General features: G+C 34.3%; 1 protein-coding gene across 4 annotated transcripts in view; it reads right to left on the bottom strand.

Moving 5' to 3' along the window:
- Synj1 (synaptojanin 1) overlaps window positions 1–23,635 on the bottom strand; it is an 87,757-nt gene that overhangs the window by 26,870 nt on the left and 37,252 nt on the right. For 3 of the 4 annotated variants that reach the window (XM_023705554.1, XM_012517869.2, XM_023705556.1), the window contains exons 8-16: window positions 22,553–22,649; window positions 20,966–21,135; window positions 19,705–19,786; window positions 17,060–17,212; window positions 14,138–14,303; window positions 8,559–8,750; window positions 6,467–6,551; window positions 877–1,017; window positions 411–603 (exon numbers count right to left, since the gene is read on the bottom strand). In XM_023705554.1, the coding sequence (XP_023561322.1) occupies window positions 411–603; window positions 877–1,017; window positions 6,467–6,551; window positions 8,559–8,750; window positions 14,138–14,303; window positions 17,060–17,212; window positions 19,705–19,786; window positions 20,966–21,135; window positions 22,553–22,649 (1,279 nt within the window). The remainder of the gene's footprint in view (window positions 1–410; window positions 604–876; window positions 1,018–6,466; window positions 6,552–8,558; window positions 8,751–14,137; window positions 14,304–17,059; window positions 17,213–19,704; window positions 19,787–20,965; window positions 21,136–22,552; window positions 22,650–23,635) is intronic. The other variant, XM_023705555.1, reaches the window with a different exon arrangement.

Raw genomic sequence — 23,635 nt, 5'->3', positions numbered from 1 at the left:
AATACTGGTGATATTTCTAAGAATGACCTTACAATTTTTTTTTTTTTTTTTTTTTTTTTTGTATTTTAGGGAAGGGTCTACACTGTGTTCAGGGTCTCACTACTAGATAGGACTTGTAGTGATCCACCTGTTTATGGCCTCTCAAGAGCTGGGATTACAGGCATTCACCACCACGCCCAGTCTCAATCAACTTCTCAGTGTGCCCCAGGGGTGGGGCTGGCATGGCAGGCCCAGGATCAAATCCTGGGCCCCTGTGCCTGCTTGTAGGTACTTTAATCTGCTGAGCTATTTGTCCTGCCCTACCCTACAATTTCAAAAACCTAATAGAGAATTGGAGCTAACGCACATTTCAAAGTTTTATCTTCAAGAATAAAGAAACATTTAAAAAAAAAAAAAAAGCAGAAGTTTACCATGGGAAAGCTCAGTTTTCGTGCTATTTCTATGAAATCTTCATTTCTTTCTTTGACTTGTGACTGTCCTGCAGCAAAGTGGCTACAGACAAAGCAGAGGCTGGTGGTGTGGAAGAGCATTCGGATTGCAACTGCTCCCTTATTTCCAGTCGCACCTCCCATCCCAGTCTTCACAGTATCAACTGCCACATCTCTGTAACCAGAGAATTCGAAATGGAAGATGACATTTCAATAGTTTCTTGTGCATAGAAAATTAGAGGACTACATATTACATAATCATATCAAAACTACATATCACATGGTACTTTGAGCACAGCTCTGTGAAATAGTACAGAGAAGCTCTCACTCAGTCACTCCTATCAAAGAAATAGTTTAACAGAAGAACTTTGAAACAACAAACATTTTAGGCCTTTTCATTTTATTTAATGGGAGGAAGTAGCTGTAGGAGAGTGTTCTGTGTACTGACCTTATGAAAGGAGCATGCTGCGGCCTGATAAAAACAAACAGACAGACGCCCACCAACTGCTCAGAAGCCAGCAGCACATACTTATTGTCTCTTGAGATTGTCTTCTGAAGTTCCACTGCCCAGAGCTTCTGATTTGTTGTGCTACCAGAAAATATTAAAGAGGGAATCTTTAAAAAGTTCTTATACTTCTATCTACCCAAATTTCTTAAGACTGAAATCTTTATGCAGGTTGTTTTTGTCTGTTTCCTTTAAAAAGGAACACTTGAAATTTAGCCAAAAGATTATCACACTTCAAAATCTAATCTACTATGCTGAGCTATAAAAGGCTTAAGTCAACAACTTCTGACATTGCCAGCCCTACAGATAACCCACTACTATTATGGACTACTGCACTATATTGGAATACTTTGCTGAATTCAGCCACCTACAATATTTAAATGGCAATGGAATACCCTTCTCTGACAAAACTAAACAAAAAAAGGGGATACAAAAGACGGACCATTTTGTATCTGTATATGCAAAATAGGATAGATATACAGCTACTTTCTCTTAATTCAATGAAAAGAAAGATTTGTACTAATAGTGCTTGGACAGGATATCATGTCTGCATCTTATACTATGAATAACCATTACAAAGATAACAATATGCAATGTATTAATTATTGAAACTGTCCTACTAGTCTGTTTTGAAACGGTCTCATTGCTATTTGTTTCTCAATAAGAAACAAAAAAAAATCTAATCTACATTTTCTTTTTTTTTTTTTTTTGCGATACCAGGGATCAAACTCAGGACCTTGTGCTTGCCAGGCAACCTCTTACTTCACCGAGGTATCTCCCTGGCCCATGTAAGCTTACTTTTGTGTAAGTATTCATGAGGGTCATGGAAAAGTATGCACCTTCAGATGACCCCCCCTCCAATTTTCTTATTTTTCTAAATTACAATTAACATCTTTTTACAAGAATTACTATGAAAAAATTTAAATATACACAGAAAAACAAAGAATATAAAGCAAATGGACATAGTCAGAGACTACTATATGAGTAAGGGACAAAAGAATCTCCTGGGCCCTTAACTTACTATTTATCAGAAGCCTAATTTGTGTTTTCTTCTGAGGCAGTCAGGGATTTAAAAATGATTTTTGCTAAAAACTGTGACTCTTTTCTTGGGCTTACAAAGGCCTAGTAGGTAACTAAAGGTAAAACAAAACTTGACCTTCACTTTTGTACCTTCAGTACCTTAAAATTTCAGAGAATGTTGTTATTCATTTAAAGTCAACAGAACAAAGTTTATTAGCTGTAGATTTACTTAGTCTATCTCACCCTTGTTTAAGGCACAGGAGACCATGATAAAAGTAAGTAAATTTCATGATTCTAGGGTTATCCAATTACCAACTTTTACAAAATCCACTTCTAGACCTCCCTTTCAATGCAATGCTTAAAAGTCTCCTGACACTGATCTTAACATGTAGCTACCTGGGTCCCAGGAAAAAAAAAGACCCATATGACTGAAACCATTGGCAAACTGACATAGTCACTTCATGGGAAGAGAATCACACCTCAAGCCAAGGGAATTTCTCCAGAGGTAAGAAACCAGGACTGAGATAATGATTAACCACACCGTGGCTCACCTTAGCTAATCCTTCAAAGCTAGCCTGCTTTGGTGGGTGGGATGGCCAGTCTGACCCTCCTCATGAGTGTGCCCCCTTTACTACTACTGAAGCAGGAGTCCTTTCCTATCTTCTCTCTTACAACTAAAGCTTTTATATGTAAATCACACCATCACAGTGCTTATTTCTATTATCACTAAAGCAAAGATTCACACTAGTGAATGAGAAAACCATCACAAATACATTAACAGCTTCAACATAATAAACATTCTGTCAATCTTTTTACCATCCCTCCTCACAATTTTTTTTATAAACCTATACTATTTTAGATTAAATCTACTACAGACATCATTTTGCCCATAAGTACTGTGAAACATATCTCTAATGTAATGGGATATTTTTTCACTTTTACATAGCCACAATGTAGTTATCAAAATATTAATAATTCCTTAATACTGTCTAAGAGCTCTTTTATTTTTTATTTTTTGGTACTGGGGATTGAACTTGGGAACTTGGAATCTTGAGCTTGCCAGGCAGGTGCTTATGCCGCTGAACTATATCCCCAGCTTAGAACTCTTATTTTGATTTCCTGAATTATCTAAAAAATGTCTTCTCAGAATAAAAAAACAAAAGTGTCTTCTTGTACCTGGTTCGTTTCTTTAAAACAGGCCAAACATGGCCTACACAATGCATTTGCTTATGTCTTTGAATCCTTTACCAACCCTCATAACTACTGCACTTCTCTCTGTCCCTCACTATTTCCTTTACACTGCTTGCTGCAGGAGGTTGATTAAGAAACATGTTTGAGTGTTTACGTGATTATGGTGGGGAGAATATCCTCTGGGGTGATGCTGTGCATTCTCACTGCACCATGGCAAGAGGGACATTACCTCTGCAATGTTACAAATGGTTGAGTCTAACAGTTCTCATTATGCCCTCTCCTAAGAATTCTGCATCTGCTGATGAGCACTACTCAGCTCATATTTCATTAGGAGGTGCAAATGTTGATTTTGTAATTTCAGTATCCAAAGGCAATTCCTCTGCAATACTGTTCATAAAAGAAAGAATAAATGCTTGATTCCTTTTCTTTATCTGTGAAGAATAAGCATAGAAACCTCCAAATGAGAACAAACACTCTTTTCTCATTGTTCTAGATCACACATGTGTTAAGTGGAAACCAGAATATGACTTCACTTCCATCTATTTAGTTTTTTTTTGTTTTTTGTTTTTTGCAGAACCAGGGATTAAACTTGGGACCTTGTGCTTGCCAAGGAAACACTTAACCTACTGAGCCATCTCCCTGTACCCTTTTTTTTTTTTACTTTTTTTTTGACTTCCATCTATTTAGTACTCTGCATTTTACCTCCAAACATGGACCCCCTCCCTACCATAACCCCACCACTTTTTAACATGAATTTAGGAAAGAAAATGACAATACTATCTTTTCCTCAAGTCAAGAAGTCATCTTCTAAATAAATAGACTCTTCATCATTCCATTTAAAATTGCCAACACTGCCTACTTTCACAGACTTAGTCTTTCTTACTGTCATTTATTTTCCACAATAACTTTTTTAAAACACACTTTATAATTTATTTATTGTAGTTATTGTTCATTGTCTCTTTCAGCTCAAATGCAAATCCCACAAAAGCAGGTTTGTTCTGTAGTGCTGAAATTGAACCCAAAGCCTCACACATGCTAGGCAAATGCTCTACCACTAAGCTATATTCCCAGACTGAAGGCAGGGATTTCTGTACATTTTATTCACAGAAGTGTATCTTTACTACCAAGAGTATATGATCAATGGGTATTGGCTAAATAACTGAGTATCTCCATTAAAGAAATATTTTGTTACACTCTACTTAGACAAGTAATTAACCAATCTGTTTGGTATCAGAAGCAATAAGAGTTAAAAAAAAAAAGAAGCAATAAGAGTATGTTCTACTTTAACAGCAAAATATTTATTTTCAGCAAAGTTACTCTTATAACAAAATGAGTAAAGTCAGATTTCTTTTCTATTTTCCTGATTGAATTGTTATTCCCTTTGGCAAAGAAAACACTTGCTAATGCAATATTGATAGCTGTACCATATTTCAGTCCATAATTATGTTTTAGAAATTTTTAAAAATGTCACAACTACTGAGAACTACTGACATTTAAAAACAAACATTATATTAAAATAAAACACTTTCAGTTTCACTCGTATAATTTGTACGTGTACTATGGCTTTAGAGCAGTTCTCTTTCTATGGTCTGGAGGCAACATCCCTGGGGATTCCTCAAGCCAGTGGTGTCAAAACTATTTTTCTAGTACTATTAATACACTATTGTCTTTTCCAGTATGATGAATAAAATTTTTACTGATGGTACCATCAACAATGGCCACAGGTGTTGATTTTCTTCATTGAAGCCAGGCTCCAAACTATACTAGATCTTGTCATGTACTTGTAAAAAATGCCACTTCCATTAAGAATGTTCTTGATTAAATAGAAAACATTATCATTTTATGTAACTCAAATCCTGAGTCCCATCTTTCCAACATAGACATTCCTTGAGTAACAAAAAAGTTCCATTCCTGTGGTTATATCATAAATGAATTGGTTGCTAAATGAGGAAGTATATATGCACACAGCAAGACTCTGTCTCAAAAAAAGTATACCTACTTGAAAAGAAAGTATCTTTTTTGTTTGTTTGTTTGTTTGTTTTTTGGTGGAACCAGGGATTGAACTCAGTTACATTATCCAAGTTGATCTTGAATCACCATGTAGCCTAGGCTGGCTTTCAGCTCATGGCAATCCTTCTGCCTAAGTTATCCTGAATACTGAGATTATACTTGTGCTTGCCAGGCAAATACTTATTCTACTGAGCCATCTTCCTGGCCCCCAAAAGAAAGTATCTTAATGACCTTTATAGATAATTTCTTCTCTAATTGTATATCAGAACTCAGCAAATGGTGTCTGAACAGTTATTTGTAAAATAAAATCTGAAACCATATCAATGGACTTTTTTTGCTTTGTTTATACTAAAGTTGTAAGTTATTGGTCAGGGCCAAAAGAAACTGATGAGAAGACCCAATGAATATAGCTTTAGAGGTCTCACTGAGATTAGTCTCTCTCTAAGTGAGCCCAGAGCCACAGAAACATCTTACATGTATTGAAAGCTAAAGGCGGGCTAAGGAATGTGCATAACTACTTTGGAGAACACAAACTACTCTATTGACTTCAGGCATTTATTTATCTAACACTAAATTTACACAACGCTAGCCATCAACATCCCAAGCAAGGGATGAAACAACAAACAGGGCACCAGCTGGAGAAGCTGTTATCTGTAGCTTGAATCTCAGCTTGCCGGAATTTATAAGAGAGACAACAGTTCTCCTTGGGCTCTGTGTACTGCTCCTGGTTCCCTCAGGACATCAGGCTTTTGTCTCATATCTATATTACTACAAAAGTTCACTCATCTTTTACCCTTGCATGATTCAGTATCACTTTGTGTTGGTTATCTGAAAACGTTCACTGGGTTTACTTAGTGATGCAGCCCTTTCAGATTCTGACACACCTTGTTATATAATACCAAGCATCCTATTGGCTAATACAGTATCCAGGTTGATCTTGAATCACCATGTAGCCTAGGCTGGCTTTCAGCTCATGGCAATCCTTCTAAGTTATCCTGAATACTGAGATTATACGTATGTGCCACCATGCTTGGCTGCTACTGTTAACTTTAAATTAACCTTAAAATTTTTTCAGTTTTAATTTGTAACATAACAAATATCAAGAAATGTAACCCTAACAAAAGTTATTTGACATTCTCAATATTTTAAGGAATAGAGAATCCTCAGAACAAATACTTCAGAACTATTTTATGGTTTAAAAAGTGCCTTTCACATATATCATCTCAATCTACCTTTTTAATAATGTCTTAGTTACTATCTTCCATGTCCCTCAACACACAAAAAATTTCAGCGTTGTTATCTGGCAGCTTACCTTGCATTCACAATGTTTCCAGCATTCAACTCTACCATTTCTTCAAAACCAATTGCAAATATATCTGTTGGCTTACTTCTTTTATCTATAATTAAGCATCCAGGAAATAATTTTAAGTACTGCCCTAGTTAAAGGCCAATACCACCCTACATAACACAATAACAACTATCAAAAATGCATTTTTACTGAGTTTAACCAAAGACATAATAAAGGTAATAACTTAGGAGATCACATTATAATTTTATTCTTTATTAAAATCCCTTAAATTTCCTTAAGATTGTTATCCTTGGAGTTCCCTAGGTACTTTTCAGAAACCATTTGGAAAGAGTCCCTGCTAGAGCTTGTACCACAGACAGCCGAGAAACCACTTCTAAAAGGTTAAGACCAAAACCAGAGAGGTGAAGGAATTATTCAAAAAAGCACAAAAAATAAAGTGGCTAAGAAACTATTTCAAAGTGTAGATAACAGTTAGGAGGGATTTTCTACATTCAAATTTGAAGACCATGATCTTGATCTTTTGAAGACCACAACTCTGTTCCAAATAGAAAACAACAGTTCAGAAATAACAGGGACTAATTCAGTCTATGAACACACTGCCTTAATGAAGCTGTTTCAGAGAAGCAGCCTGGAAGCACTTAAGTGGGCCCACATCTACAGAAATGAGGGTAAATAGACTAATAAGCTTATAAAGCCTATGAATACTGAGAAGTAAAATTAATTCACTGAGTGCCATAGTGTACATAGCTCCAATTTATGTAATTTTTAAACTGCCACAGCAACGACTCCTAAAATAATTTTACTCTCTTTTATATAGAGAGAGTAAGCCGAGGCTTTATAAAACCTAAGTAACCTGCCAAAACATTAAGCTTGTGGTCTCCAAAATTTGAACATGATAAATCCCTCTCCGCTGTTATCTCTAAGTTGAGGTCATTTCTACTGTGCATGACCATGAACAGGTTACTTCCCTTTACGCATTTCAGGTTCCTCATCTGTAAAACTCTAATCTAAATAGTCTCAGAATAGGTATAGGATAAGGGCTAGTTTAAAAATGCTAAGTGCTTAGAACAATAGTGTCAGCTATGTATTTTATTACTATTGTTATTACTCCTACTTCCAGGAACTTGGATTAATCTAAGTTAAAAGGGGCATCTTAATAGAAAGTCCAGGGGAAGGGTCAGGATGTCTTGTGTGCTGATTAAAAGAGGCTCTGTGTCATGTCATTCTATTTCTGATACACGCAACCTTCATGTGTAATACTGGTAATTATACAGTATTTTAAAATAAATGTTGGTTTTTTTTAAAAAGAGGAAAGTCTTAAATTTCTGATTTTAATCAAAATGATAATGAAAAGATCCTTAGCTAAAATGTTTGGTTCTGGGTGAACAGCTTGGCAGAGAGCCCAAAATGAATGACAACCAAGATCTGACAAGGATAAACTGGTACCATTAAGTTACAGGTACCAACAAGTATCACAGATTTTGTAAGCCTGCTTACAACCCAACCTAACTGTTTTTGTTTTGAGACAAAGTCTTGCTATGTTGCTCAGGCTGGCTTTAGACTTACTATGTGATCTAGGCTGGCTTCAAACTCAGGGCAATCCTCATGCCTCAGCCTCCTGTGAGGGGGGAATTATAGGTACATGCCACCATACCCTTCTGACATTTCTTAACTAAACAGAGGGCTACAATTATAAAATGAGACATACTAGTCTTTAAAAAAAATGAAATTATCAATTACAAAATAACCTACATTCAGATTGATTTAAAAGAAAACTAAACTAATTTTTCTTACATGCATGGCTACATTCAAAACTATCCATTTACATACGAATCCCTATTTCCTAAGAATCAACTATCAAAAATAGTTTTTATTTTGCCATTATGTACTTTCAACCAATAGAAAACAAAGGCCTAGAAATAAAAGAGGTAAGATTTTAACTGATTCAATCTATGAACATACTGGCCTTCAAATTTATAAAAAAATTAAAAGTCTGTTATATGAATTAATGAATATTGTGATGTGCTACTTTTATTTTCTGGATCAATAAACTATGGTCAGGATTTTAATTAGCCTTGTCTTATAAAAAGCCAACCTTGAAACTCCTGGATGCCTGCTAACTTGGGTGCATCCAGAAGCCAGTCAGTGAGCGTCTGGTTCTTGAAAGCGATGCTGCGAAACTGCTTTCCACCATTCACGTTCCAGGTCCCAACACATACTCGAATTTTTTTTGGCTTTGAATACTTGTAGAAGTTCTCACACATGCTCTTTAGTACTTTTGAAGATGCTAATCAGAAACAAGATACAGCAGAATTTTAGCTGCATCAAACCATTCAGGAAAATTGATTTTCTTAACAGAGAGAGGAAGCCTGGGAAGCACAATTACCAGCGCAAGCACACACAGGGCCACATGCACAGCGCAGCCTTGACAGCAGCACCAGCGGGGGCAGTTATCCAACACTTAAAAAAAAAAAAAAACCGATAAACTCAAATATACCCAAATTTGAAAAGAGAGTATTAAAAATTACTATAGCAACATGAAACATGCAGACAGCTCTTTTTCAATGAAATGGTACACTATTTTATAATGTACAAAGCCTAAGAACTGTACATTTTTAGGAATACTGCAACTGATTTTCATACAATTTACACAAAGCTGATAAAAAATACAAAATTCTCCCCCAAACGAAATCATTTAAGAAGATCTAAGATTTCTAGCTACTGATTAAGTAGCTTGATGAAAAATGGCTCCTTGACAAAGACAGACATTATGGAAGACAATGACATATCTAAAAATGAAATCTAAGTGCTTCCCATCTCACTCAGAATAAAAGCCAAAATTCTGAACAATGGTCCACAAGGCCCTAAATAATTTGTCTCTTTTCTGCCCTCATTTTCTTCCCTTCCTGCACACCTAGTGGTCTCCCTGCTGTTCCAAAAGTCTTGCTCTTACCACAAGGCGTTTGGCTGGCTGTCCCACCACCTGCAGCACTCTGCCCTACATCTTGCAGGTCTTTTCAGTGAGGCCTTCCCTGACTACCTCATTAACTACCATTATTGCCTTCTTACTTATTTTTCCCTAGAAACTATACATAGGCTGAGCATCTCAAACCTGAAAATTTTCCGCACCAACATGATGCCCAGGAGCATTTAGAATGCCAGGTAAGGAATGCTGGATAGGTAAAATCTATGAAAATATCCAAAATCCAAAAAACTTCTGAAACATGAATCACTTCTGTCCCCAAATATTTCAGATAAGAGATACTCAACATGTATTTTATTTATTTTTCCTAAAACTATCACCCTTTTGATAATGGCAACTTCAGGAGAATAGAAATGTTAGTCTGGTTTGTTAACTGCAATATTCCCAGTAACAAAAAGTGTTTAGCCCAAAATGAGCACTCCATACATAAATGTTGAATGGATAATGTTCACTATAGTCTGATTCTTCAGTCGCTCTCTTGCATATTTTCTGTCTATCATCTATCTCTTCCCTCTTCTAAACCACATTCTATACTGGCACTTAAAAGTAGAGAGACTCTAAATAGAACCTCAACCTAAAACCACAGAATTTGTATTTAATTGGCAATTAGTTGGTAAGAAGAAAAAGAAAACAAATCTACTTTCATTTTGGCCATATAATCTTAATGATATTTATTATCTTATAATATTACAAAACAGCAGTCTCCTGAAGAAATGAGAGGGGAAAAGTAACATTTGAGTATTACTATGAATACAGTTTTAACCTGTGGACTCCCCAGAAGACACTGTTGATTAGGAGGATTCCGAAGGGAACTTAAGTGGATTTCTCACTATCTGACTATTGGATTACATGCAGAAGATGTGGGTAGTAATAAATGCAGATTATTAAACAGATTATTTCTTCTCACCTATTAGTCTGGCTAACTGAAAGCTGACTGTAACTAGATAAAAATCATTTTCTATTGCTATGGTTTATCGCTAGTCTTTATAATTAAAGTCACTCATTAATACTATGAAAACAGCTTTTATATTCTGCCTCATGTGGAGATATAAGTTCTATGATCAAACAGCTTAAGACACTTGGCAGGAAAGCAAAGATCAGAGTGAAAAAAGTTGGCCTGACTGTATGAATGAATAAAGTCAAATGATTTTTTAAATGGAATAAAATTATATACATATCCTGTTCTATTCTTAACTCATAGGAAACTTTATGTACTTAAAGACAAGAGTCTGTGCTCAAACAGATGTCCATCTCTACATGCTGTATCATTTCGGAGCACTGTTCATTACATCACCCAAGAACATAGCCAAGTACTCCCTTTCCTACTCTTCTAAAACAAATATGTATAACCGACAGCCTCTCAAAAGATTCTGAACAATAACTAGGCAGACAAATCATATTCATTTAAAAAAATCTATTTATTTAGTTATTTATTGGATATAGGGTCTTGCTATGAAGTTCAGACTCATAGTGATCCTTCAGCCTCATCCTCCCCAGTGCTGGGATTACAGGTGTGTGCCACCATGCCATGGCATGTGGTATCGGGGATCCTCAGGTTTTTGCACTTGCCAGGCAGACCAACTCATCTTTAAAGAGAGAACCCTAATCCTTGTCCAGAGCATAAAGAGGTGAGATTCCTATGATTAAATAGCCACGATAAACAGAAGCTTTTTTTTTTTTTTTTTTTGGTGGTACTAGGGATAGACACTTTTCACATGCTGGGCAAGAGCTCTACCACTGAGCTACATCTTCAGCCCTTCTCATTTTGAGGCAGGGTTTTGGTAAATTGCTCAGTCTAAGCTTGAACCTGCAATCCTCCTGTTTCAGCATGCTGAGTAGCTGGAACTATAACTGTATACTACCATCTCTCAGAAACTTTTATCTCTTATTTAACTCTTCTGATTTTGTTAGTTACCTAGGTGCTTTTTACTATTAATGAATTTCAGAACATATTTTAGTGGAGGTCTGTGGTTCCAGAAAATACGCCATCCACAAAGAATAAGATGAGACAATGCTTTCTTATATATTGTACATAAGAGACTCTACTGAGTAGTCAGTCATATATAGCACAGATATACCTTGAAATTAATCTAAAATAGATACCTGGGCTTTTTCCAATAGCTAATTAAGAATAAGGTATAACATTAAGAATGTTCAAAGAAATAAAAAAGTGAAATGAAAACTAGCTGAATTATTTCTGTAATTAAGCCTTTGATGCAGGAATAGGTACTGTATATTTCCTACTGAATAAAATACTTAATTTCTACAAACTTAAAATGTTTTACTCATAGTAGAAAATATCAATTAACTTGTTAGATTCTAAGTACAAAATGAGAAAGTCTCCAGTTGTACCTCTTTATTTGTATACAGTATCACCTTTAGAAAATAAATAAAATGTTTTCATTTATAAATTGATTTTCTATACTGTACCTGACTGTAATGTCTGTTCAGAAACTATGGATGCATCAAGAAGAAAACAAAGAGTCATTAGTAAGACAACAAGTTAACATCTAGAGTGTTATGATAAAACATTCTGAGATGGTTCACTCTCTTCTTTCAAGTCAATTTGATGCTTGATATTTTTTCTGATGGCTATAGGAAACCAAGGATTATAAATAAATGACAATAACTAATACAAACCCTCTGTATTGGAGGAAATCCTATAGTCACTCCATTTCACAATCAGAAGTTCCTACATCTGCTCTTTTAGCTGCTCTTGTGTCTGTTTACAGGCGTACATGTGCAAATGAGAACATGATTATGAAAACCTGGGAAGCTAAAGGATACTGAAGATATGGAACGTATTGTCCTAATATGTACTATTTTTTTTTCTGGGACTCGCCAGTTGGTAAGTACCATCAGTTCAGCAATAACAAAACATATGTATTTGAAAAACATCACACACTATGCAAATCTGTACAAATTCCCATGAAGCTAACAGGAAAGATGGGATTGGGGGTACCAGATTCAAAAACCTTAATAGTGACACACCAAAGATAGGAACTCAAAAAAGCAGTATGGCATTATGCATCATACATGGTTATGAATGTGTGACTACTACAATAAACAAGGCACTTCATCTTGAAAAATATGAATTTGGCTTGTAGAAATAGCCACCAGAAAGGAATAATTGTGAATAATGAATGATGTCAGAAGACTCATCAGAAAACATAAGATGTGGAAGAATGTGGCTCATAACACATGTGCTAAACTGGGGTAGGGAAGATTTGTCAGGTGTGAACATAAGTATATGAGCATTTTATACATTTGTACCCCCATGTTGGTTGTTTGGTATATTTTTAAAAATTTACCTAATGTTGCTTGCTAGCAAAATCAAGTATAATAAGCTCATGCAAAACTGGTTTTATGCTCCATCATTCCCTAATATATCAACCATGTTGGAACAAAGTCTAGTCTCAGAACAAGCATCATAGCAGAACTGACTATACTTTTTATATTTAAAGGCACATTTTACATAAATAGTAAAATGTGTGTGCATAAATAGTAAAATGTGCAGGAAACTAAAAAAACTGATGCTCAAGTTTGGGAATTACTTGGGTACCTTGCTTTACTTTCCTTCAACCACTTACTTTCAATTGTTGCTTATTAAAGCCTCCACATCAAAGCAGGCACAGGTGGAAAGAGGTGACAAAACATAGGTAAGTCAGTCTCTACTTTTGGAAGCCAGAAAGCAAGCCTGAAGTTGAAAGTAGCACCTAAGATCAGATTTCCTTTTGAGTCTGAGTAGATCTCAGTCTCCTAGACTACTTACAGATCCCTCAAGAGCTGGCTGTCCTACCTTCAGGACACCATGTGGACTTCTGGCAGTCAATTATCACCTACTTGGTCAAAGAATTAACCAAGAAGCTATATGATGTAGGAATAGTTTTCCTCTATTTGAAAAAGGAAATACAAGATTTGATTTGGCACAATCAGAAAAAAAAGTTCATAATGCTATCTGGTTAAAGTGAGAAAAAATAAAATTAAAGAAGTCTAATTTTTTTTTTTATTTTTAATGAAGGTTGGAGGAACAAAAGGAAGTCTAACCTATTAAGTCTGTAATAAATGTGGAGGTTTCTCATAATATTTTTATGTGCTCATTGATATGAGAAGCTCATATCCTTTTGATATGAATAAAAGATGTATAAGGAAAGGTTAAAAAAAAAACTACCTTGAAAATCATATATTTATTTCAAATGCTAAAATTAGTAATAGTGGTTGGTGTGACCAATAATAAGCACCATCTTAAATTATTAATTAAGATAATTTAATGTTTATTTGAAACAAAAGCAAAAGACCAAGTTAAGGAAACATGTGGAATAGAGATTAGAAAAATAACTAATATAGGTAATGGTTTTTGTCGATAAACCTTTTTTGTATAATGAGATTAATGGATTGTAAGTGCTAGCTGAATATTCTATGAAATCCGGACTATAAAGTTAGAAATACATAGGCTAGTCTCAATCATAATCTATAGAAGAAAATATTTAGCCAGGATATAATATATTTTAAAACAGACAAACTTCCACTGGAGAATGCCATTTTAAAAAATCACTTTTACAGAAAATTCTTTTAAAACTGTTTTAATTAATTAACTACAATTTAAAAATTATTTCTATAAATAAGTTCACATGTGTCTCTTAGACTTTTATCATAAATAACAAAAAAGTAATTAAAATAAGTATGCATACCACGCAAACTCCCAGTAGTTAAAAGTGCTCGAGCCTTGTCAGCTAAGTCACTATTGAGAGTGTTTCCTAGCAGCAAGACATCAATGGCCTCTTGCTTGGAGCTGTCAAAGAAGTTATTCTGAATTGTTCTGGTGACCGAACGAGCACCATCTTTTAACTTTCCACCCTGTTGAGGGACAAAGCAGCATGAGTTTTTATTCCAAACATTGTTGATCACACAACTTTAAATTGGTTTTATATGATTTTAGTGTAAAAAAGAACCTAATATTATATTTTGAATTTATAACCCACATAAAAAGGTCTCAACATATCACTGTTTTATTTCCCATATTGGATACTAGTTCTGCACAAAACAATAAAAAGCTAAGTGCGGGGGCTGGGGAGATGGCTCAGAATAAGTGCCTGCCTGGCAAGCACAAGGCCTGAGTTCAATCCCTGGTTACACACACACACACACACACACACACACACACACACACAAAGCTAAGTGGTACAACTATATCTATTAGTGCTATTTAGAGAAATAAATGTTAAAACTTTATTATAAATAAAATAAACATAAATGTACTTATTTAAAACAAGGATCTTCTTGTTACACTTACTTTTAGAGATGGGGATGGAATGGGTAAAGAGAAATGAAAGATGATGTATGGAAGTTACAGAATCCTATAAAAGTCTCAAGTTACTTTGACAGCAGAAAAATAAAACTGCTCCTAAATAACTGACATTAGCTAAAACCAAAGCATAATCTAAGACTGAGGACCTAACAAGAAATTTATAGTTATACCTTATAAATATCAGATATAAGCTTAATTTGTATATTGTCATTTTGTTGCCTATACAACTAATAAAACATTACCATGAGAGCTAATTATAACTTTCAGTGACCACATTGCTTACTTAGGGATAAGTAACATTGGTTATTACAAAGAAGTTTTATTTTGATCTTTTTTTTTTTTTTTTTTTTTTCGGAACCGGGGACTGAACTCAGGCCCTTGCGCTTGCCAGGGAAGCGCTTATTCCACTGAGCCATCTCCCCAGCCCCTTTATTTTGATCTTACAGTTTTGAATACCAAAATTGTTTTGTTTTTTTTAAAAAACCTCTTCAAAAAAACTTCTTGTTTTTTAGAAAATAATTTAGTTGTCAATATGTAGTTTTTATCCCCTAAAGTAGTAAGAGTAATTAGACATTTCAGAATAAAAAGTCGATTTTCTTAAATGCCACTAAATGAGTATCATTATACTTAATCAGCTACTTAAAACTGGCATTCATTAAATGTTCTTTCCCTTCCATATGATAACATACACAAATTATCGAAAAAACACTCACCATTCACATTATCAGGCAATTAATCAAAAGGAACCCAGAGAAAGGAAAAGAAAGCAGTTCAGATGTTAGATTTTAGCTCAATTCAGACTAATACATTTAATCAAGATTTTATAACTATACATTAAAGGTAAAAGACCACTGAAAATATATGTAACCTCTGTACATATACTGTCTTAGTCACAAAAGAAACAGAAAGGCAGAAGAATATACAAGAATATATTTAAGCAACCATGTAGAAAATAACTATTTAATTCTGAGATTTATATTCTCAATCTAAAAGAAATAAATGAAAGTTTAACAATTTAAGAAGTAAATATTTGTAAAAGCCAATACAAATTACTCCTAAGAACTGAGCAGAAGGAACTCCAGGCAAGGTCAATACTTGTGGGCAGAGGCGTGGCATTTGCAGAAGACAGGAAAGATCTGGAAAGTGAAAGAAGTCTGGGAGAGGACAAATAAATGGTATTTATAGAATTTCAGCTGCTGTATTAAGGAAGCTGAATGAAAATTCTAAAAGTAGTAATTATTCTTATTTCTATTCCTGAAATATTTCAGGGGGTATATAAATTTAGAACGTTAACAAATCAAGTGAGATCAAGATCTCTTAAAAAGTTTAACAATATTTAAGTATAAAAACAGTGAAAAATATCGCAAGTATAGTCTTAAAATACCACAGTAATGGTCAATACTAGAAATAAAAGTAGTCTACACACAATAAAAGCAATTAAAATTTAATGATGAGGCCCAAAATTATAGGGGGCCTGGCCCTAGCTCAGTTCTTTAAGTGGCTGTTTCCACAATGCTGGCAGCCTCAGGTTGCTCTAGTTCGATCCCCACAACACTCCAGCCAGCCAAAAGTGCCCTGAAGGCATTCGAGGAGAAAAAAAAAATCCTTATTCCAAAATTATAGTTAGGTTCATATCTTCCCTATTTTTGGCACATTCCTTCTCAGCTTCCTTTTCATGTTAGTAAAGTAAGTAAAATGATAAAAACTAAATAACTGTGCCCTAGTAAGGTTGAGCTCATAGTCCGTATTATACAAACTGTCAACAGACTTATTTGTTCATCCAGCATTTGTCACACTTTAAATAATATGAACTGTGTCAATGCAACAGACACAAAAACAAGTGAGACAATACTTTATTAAGAGGACTGTTGTTGAAATAATAATATTTAAAATCAGTATCAAGAATCTAAACAGTAGGGGCTGGGGAGATGGCTCAGAAGGATAAGCGCTTGACTGGCAAACGCAAGGATCTGAGTTCAATCCCCGGTTCCGGAAAAAAAAAAAAAAAATCTAAACAGTAAAGCATAAAAAATAAGCAACATAAATATAGAGGCTGATTACTAAATGACTATATATGTCATATATACCTATCCCCTCAAACTTAAGGAAGTATCTACATTTCATTTAATCATTAGTGCCTACTACAGAAGGAAGTTTTAAAGAGGACAAAAAAAGCATGATAAAACAGAATTCTAAAATATATCTTAACTTAAAAAAATCTTTTAGTTCAAAAAAGGCCATTTAAGAGCTTTGTTAAAAGAGGAAAAAGATGATCTTTAGTAATATATAATAGGTCTAGATCTACCTTAGCCTTCCCTTCAAGAGCTCCAGTGCCTGCATATATCTTACTGATTGAATCGCCATTCACAGACCACATGGACCGAAAAACTTCTTGAAAGCGAGTCACCAACTGAGGCTTTTCAGCCAAGCCAAGAGCCTCCAATTGTTTAGTGAGCATCTAAAACAGTAAATATGAGCGATTTTGTAAGTATAATAATAAATTAATCATAGCATGACTAGCACAATAAAAATATAATACAATGTTAAACTGGACTTTGAAAATATTAACATTTTACTAGGCTAAATGTGTTCACTTTTCCAACATTGCAATTTTTAAAGTAAATGCCACATCAATGAAAATGACAAGTAATTTAGTATTCCCTTACATTAGGGAATTTCTTTCTGGTTAAATGATAAAACCAATTTTAAAGTACCTGTATAAATCAGACTAGTTTCCCTTGCTCACCTAAATAACCTAATTAATTAACAGTGGACATTTTAACCAAGAAAAATATACCCAAAAATATACAGAAATAACAACGTTTCTGGATAAATAACAAACTTTTGGATTTGGTTCTACAAGTTTAAGTAATTAAAGTTAAGAGGTGATGAAAAAAAATAAGCCACTATTAAGTTGTTGAAGAAATAAAATACATTATATCCTGACTATAGAGCCATGATGGCTCTTTTACATATACAATCTTATCAATAATGTGTATAAAGGAGAACCAGAAAAAACCCTGTAAGCCTATAAGAAACTGACAGACTTTTGGGCCACCAGAATTCCATTTTAAGTAACCATTAGTGTTCAGGAAATTACCCATCTTCACTCTGTGTTTTCTAGACTTGAAATTTAGCACAAATAAGATGTAACTGCTATCTAGTCTGTTTTTCTAATAATATCTATCCCTTGCATTTTTACTTACTGCCTTCCCATTTAATTTTTATCTGTTAAGATTATCCATAATTATAAAAGAATTACAACTAAAGTAATATTAACCTCAATAGGTTCATTTTATTACATACTTCTTATACCAGAGCTGTTCTTTGTTAGCAAGTAGAATAAAACAAGACAAGTTATCAGGACCTCTTTTATGACTTAAATCTTTCTCTCTTCAAAGTAATGGGAAAAAACAATTTATCTCACTATTTGGTTTTCATATCTTAGCAGCAGATTTTGTAACCAGCCAACCAAATGCTATTGTATTTTCACGTCTAACAGTGTGAAACTCATCTAGGGCCAATCCTGAAATCTAACACCTGTTCTACTTTTACTAAGAGTTTCAAGTATTTCAATAAGATTACACAGAAACTATGTAATTGCATCCAGTTACTTAAAACCAGAAGCTGAAATACACTTGAGCCATGTGATAAACTAAACAACCAACATGCCTTCTTTCATTTTTCATCTATGACATGTTTTCTAAATAATAATGGTAAACTTCAATGACAGATTTCAAAAATAAAGCAGTAAAATTTATTTAGTTACATAAAAGTACATTTCTGCAGAGAATTTTATACATTTTTTAAAAAGCAGTATGTAGTATTAAACTCAGGGACTTCACACTGAATTACATCCCTAGCTCTTTGTAAATTTTTGAGATAGGGTCTTTATAAATTGTTCAACTGCCTAGGCTGGGCTCAAACTTGCAGTCGTCCTATCTCAGGTTCACCAGAGTGCTAGGATCTCAGCATGTACTACCATGCCCAGTTTATACTTCAGTTTTGAGAGGGAAGCTCAGTCATATAGTAACTAACAAATACCCTGGTCAAATTCAGGGGTTATTAAAGATCAAAAGTTACTTCCTATTCCTGTTTATATAATACTTGGGAAGTATGCTAAGCTTTTCTTTGTTTTGTTTTGTTTTTCAGATAGGGTTTTGCTATATAGTACAGGCTGGCCTTGAACTTGGTATGTAGCCCAGGCTAGCCTCCAACTCATAGTAATCCTCCTGCCTTAGCCTGAATTCAAGTGCTAGACTTACAGGTATGTGCCACCACACATGATGATTATGCTAAATTCTTGTGGAACTAAATTAAAATCTACTATAACCTGATAATACTAATTTGTACAACAGAGAAGACTCAGGAAACTCAGTATTGCTACAAAGTCTGTCAAATAGTTAAGATTGTATTTATGCTGTATTGAAGTCTGACATATAAAGAGTAAGAAAAAATGACTTTTAAATGACACCTTATAGGAAGTTGAATCTCATTCATTTTCATCCAACCCTCTTTTTTTTGTAGGCTCTTACTTGAAAATGTCAGGCAAACTGAATTAAGTCACACTGTCAAAAAGATGATCCTATAGGACTATACATGTGAAGACAGACATTTTCTATCTAAAATAGACTTAAAAAGAGACAACCCACAGAATTAAGGCCAAATACATTTGTTTTCAAAAAGAAGCAACTACTGGACTAGAATAAATACCAGGTTTTAAGAATAAGAGTCAAGCTGCCTACAGAAAGACTATAAAGGGCAAATAAAACATTTAAACCAAAAGAGATTTTGGGTCCCTCAAAAAAGGGACTAAAGTAAAAAAAAAAAAAAAAAGCTTTAATGAAGCATAATTTCATTTGTATTTTCTGAAAAATAATTAATGATAAATATAAATATTATCAAAAAATTTAAAGAAGTACATAGCACAAGGTACACACATTTTTTTACCTCTAAGCCAAGGAATGCCTGCACACTATTTGTTCTATCAAGACAATCCAAGCAGTTTGTTCGAACTGTACCACTCTGGCACCTGTAACAGTTTTAATAGTTAGATACTTTGCAGCAAAAATAAAGCTATAACATACTGAAAGTTCAAGTGAGTAGCACTGCCTTCTCTCATTTTTTATTATCAAAGTTTTCAAACATCCTAAAAAGATGAAAGAATTACACTATGAACATTCATACATCCACCATCAAGATTCTATATCTGCTAATATTTTCTGTTTTATTACATATCCATTACACACATGTACTTCATATTTATGACCTCATAGTTCTTTACATATAAAAACAAATATTTATAGAATGAATGTTTACAAATCTAAGATCTGCTGTTTTTTGACTCTCCTGTAAAATTGCTATGGCATTGATACTAAATAAAATATACAAATTGAAAAAGTTAAAAATTTGAGCTTTGTTTGCAAAATCTTTCAAACTTACTTTTTCCTATTTCATATGCAAAAACTGAAGATTTAAGTTATAAGGCACATCTTTCTATAATTTAGTAAAAACAATGTTTTTTCATTTGTATTTTCTTTCTCTCTTTCTTTTTCTTTTTCTTTCTTTTTTCCTTTTTTTTTTTTTTTTTTTGGTGGAACTGGGGATTGAACTTAGGCCCGTGTGCTTGCCAGGCATGCGCTTATTCCACTGAGCTATCTCCCAGGCCCTGTATTTTCATTTATTAGTATTTTCTGGGGTCAAGAAACATTAAAACAGCTTTAAAACTGAAGTGTAACAGCATGAGGTCTGGAACCAGATGAATCCTAGTGCTGATACTTCCAGGTTACAAGATTTGGAGCAGATTACAGTCTATGTCTCAATGTTCTCAAATGCGAATAGGCATGCTAATAGAAGCAATCCTTCTCATTCTTATTGATACAAATAAAGTACACTACTAGCCCCCACAATATGTGCTCAATAATGTCATTTTTTATTCTTATTTGTTGAATCCTCTAGGAAGAAGAACCTAAAATTAAGCACAAAAACGATTTTACATTTTAGAAAGGGTGTGTGTGTGTGTGTGTGTGTGTGTGTGTGTGTGTGTACTGGGAATCAGACTCAGGAACTTGTACTTGCCAGGCAGGCACTGTGCTGCTGAGCAGTATCACTGGCCCTACCCTAGCAAGGAAATTTAAGAGTCCACCATTAAGAATGACTTAAGTTACAGCAAAGTCCCAATTTAAAGAACAGAGAAATAGGGTCATCAAACCTTTGAACTTCATTTCCATTGAAGTAAAAAAATCCATAATCTAGAAACTTCTGGACTTGAGGTTTGAGAACACTATGTAATTTTTCTGCTTTTCCTCCTTTAACCATTTGATGATAGTCAAAATTCACCATGTGGATATCTGTAGCATGTTCAGAAGCTTTCAAATGACTCTAAAGGTAAAAAGAAAAATAATTATCTAAATATTAATTGATCTTATGCATTCATTTCTTTTGGTTTTTTTCTTTCTTTTTTTTTTTTTTTTTGTCATCCTAGGGATTGAATTTAGGATCTTGTGCATACAAGGTAAGTTGAGCTGCATTGTCAACTTGAACCTTATATTTTAAATTCAACTTTAGCTGGCTCCTTGGAACTTTAGGAATTCTATGTAAGGCTTAGAATTTCATTGATACTGGCAATAAAATGGAAAATTACTTGCTGATAGATAAAGATATACATTCTCTAAAACTTCATACTCTAAAACTCTTATCCCAGACAGACCAGTGACATAATTAATATCATGGAACCTAAATAATATTTTCATCTTATTTAAAAAACATTATTTCCAATCACTGGTATTTTATTTTTACAACAAATATTTAATAATTATTTATATCTATTACAGAATCTCAAAAGAAAAAGATCAGGATCTATCAAGGCATGAAAGATTTTTAGACCTTCACTCAATACATATTTAAAGTTTATTAACAATATTTTGCCACATTATAAAAATGGCTATATATATATTTTTTTAAAATGTATTTGGTACAGGGTCTCACTACATAGTTCAGACTCATAATTATCCTCCTGTTTTCAGTATCCCCAGTGGGATTACAGGTGTGTGCCACCACACCCGGTCTCGGTGGCTGGCTCAGCACAACCCAGAGCTGGGCGGGTGTGGCATGTGGTGTCAGGGATAGAACCCCAGTCTCTGCATTTGCCTAAGCAAGGGCTTAGTCCACTGAGCTATCTCACTGGCCCAAAATAATTAGTTGCTTTCAGATTTAATGAGAATGAACTTTACAAAATGTTTCTTAACCCTAACCACTTTGTGTAAGTTTAAAATCTTACATAGCACTATACTTTCTTAATTCATTATTGGCTCATTTATTAAAGTATTTTGTATTTTTCTTTAGCAGTCACATATTTTAAAGTTGTTTTTACATAAGTTTTCTCTGAATAGGAAGGAAGGTATAGTCTTGCATGGACACAAATGTACTATTGACCATTTGATAGTTTTAAAACAATGACTATGATTTCTTGGAAGTAGGCAAGGCAATAAAGAAGGAAACTGGCTGATATTTATCTATTAGTGATGTGAACACTTATGAGGAGATGGGTGGTCTTCTGCTTCTATATAATATTAAATAAGCTGATTAGAAAATAATGTCAACTAACTCAAAAGTTTTCCATAATTCCAACTTTAGAAGCCCTTTAGCTTAAACTCAATTATAATAGTGCCAAAGAGTGGTTTCAAGAAGTACCTTGTCCTTTGCTCAGGAAGTAACTTACTTCCGGGCACAATCTAATTATCATCATACTATTCTAGGTGACCATAGGACAGAGTGGAAGAGGTAAAGAACTACTTACTTGGAAAGCCTTACTTAGCATATGTTCGCCTTCCTTAGATCCAAGCAAATTTACTATTATTTGTTTACCATACAAATTCTTAAGTGTTCTAAAATGCCTATTAAAGAAAGGAAGTAAGCATAAATGAAAAGAATAATTTTTTTCAATAAATAAGAATTCATTATCAAAAGGTACATAGGTGGTAGTACTTTAGTCACAGAACTTTCCAAATGAGTACACATCCATTACACGTTCTCCAAACTCTGAATTGATGAAAACTCAGCTAATGCATTTCCTCACTGATTTACAGACAGTGATACTCTTACCCCTGCTGGAGCTTCCCATTCTGAGTGGCCAGCACCAGACAAGGCAGAACACAGCCATCAGCATAGCAGGGCAGGCAGTGGGGGCAGTAGGGACAGGGGTACCTCACACAGGTCCCCTATTCCTGGAGTATTCAGAGAGAGCTCTTTCTTAGCTCTAACCTTTGAAAAACAGGCCCCAGATTAGTTTTTTTCCTCTCTAGCATTCAGCCATACAGAGGCTATAGAGCAGGCCTCCCCTGATCTATGGTTTCACTTGTCATAATTTCAGTTAATTAAGATCATTCATTGTCTGAAGAAACTGTCTTGACTCTAAAAGAGAGACTACATTCACAGAACTTATGTTACAGAATGTTACAATAGTTCTATTTTTAATTTTTGTTGCTAATTTCTTCTGTGCCTCATTATTAAATCAAACTTTAACATAGGTATATATATTTAGGAAATAACATTCATGTATATAGTATATACAATATAAGGTCTCAAGGGATTCTCTCAGGGAGGTATTAAAATGTATCCTCCAAGGACGTGAGACTACTATTTAGAGATGGTAAACCTTTTAGAGCTTTCAATGGCACAGCCCACTGTGGTATGTATGCCATAGGTTCACCACCATTGGTATATAACAATGTCATACAAACGAAATATAACACGAGATTCATCTATAATTTAAAATATTCAGGGCTGGAGAGATGGCTCAGTGGTCTAAAGCACCTACTTGGAACAAGCTTAGCAAAAGCATCAGGGACCGCGGTTCAATCCCCCAGCACCACATGCCAGC

Source organism: Octodon degus, unplaced genomic scaffold (assembly GCF_000260255.1).
Source record: "Octodon degus isolate 3935 unplaced genomic scaffold, OctDeg1.0 scaffold00225, whole genome shotgun sequence".
Taxonomy (NCBI): Eukaryota; Metazoa; Chordata; class Mammalia; order Rodentia; family Octodontidae; genus Octodon; species Octodon degus.
Note: the sequence above shows the minus strand (reverse complement) of the source record. Positions and strands in the feature narration are given on the sequence as shown.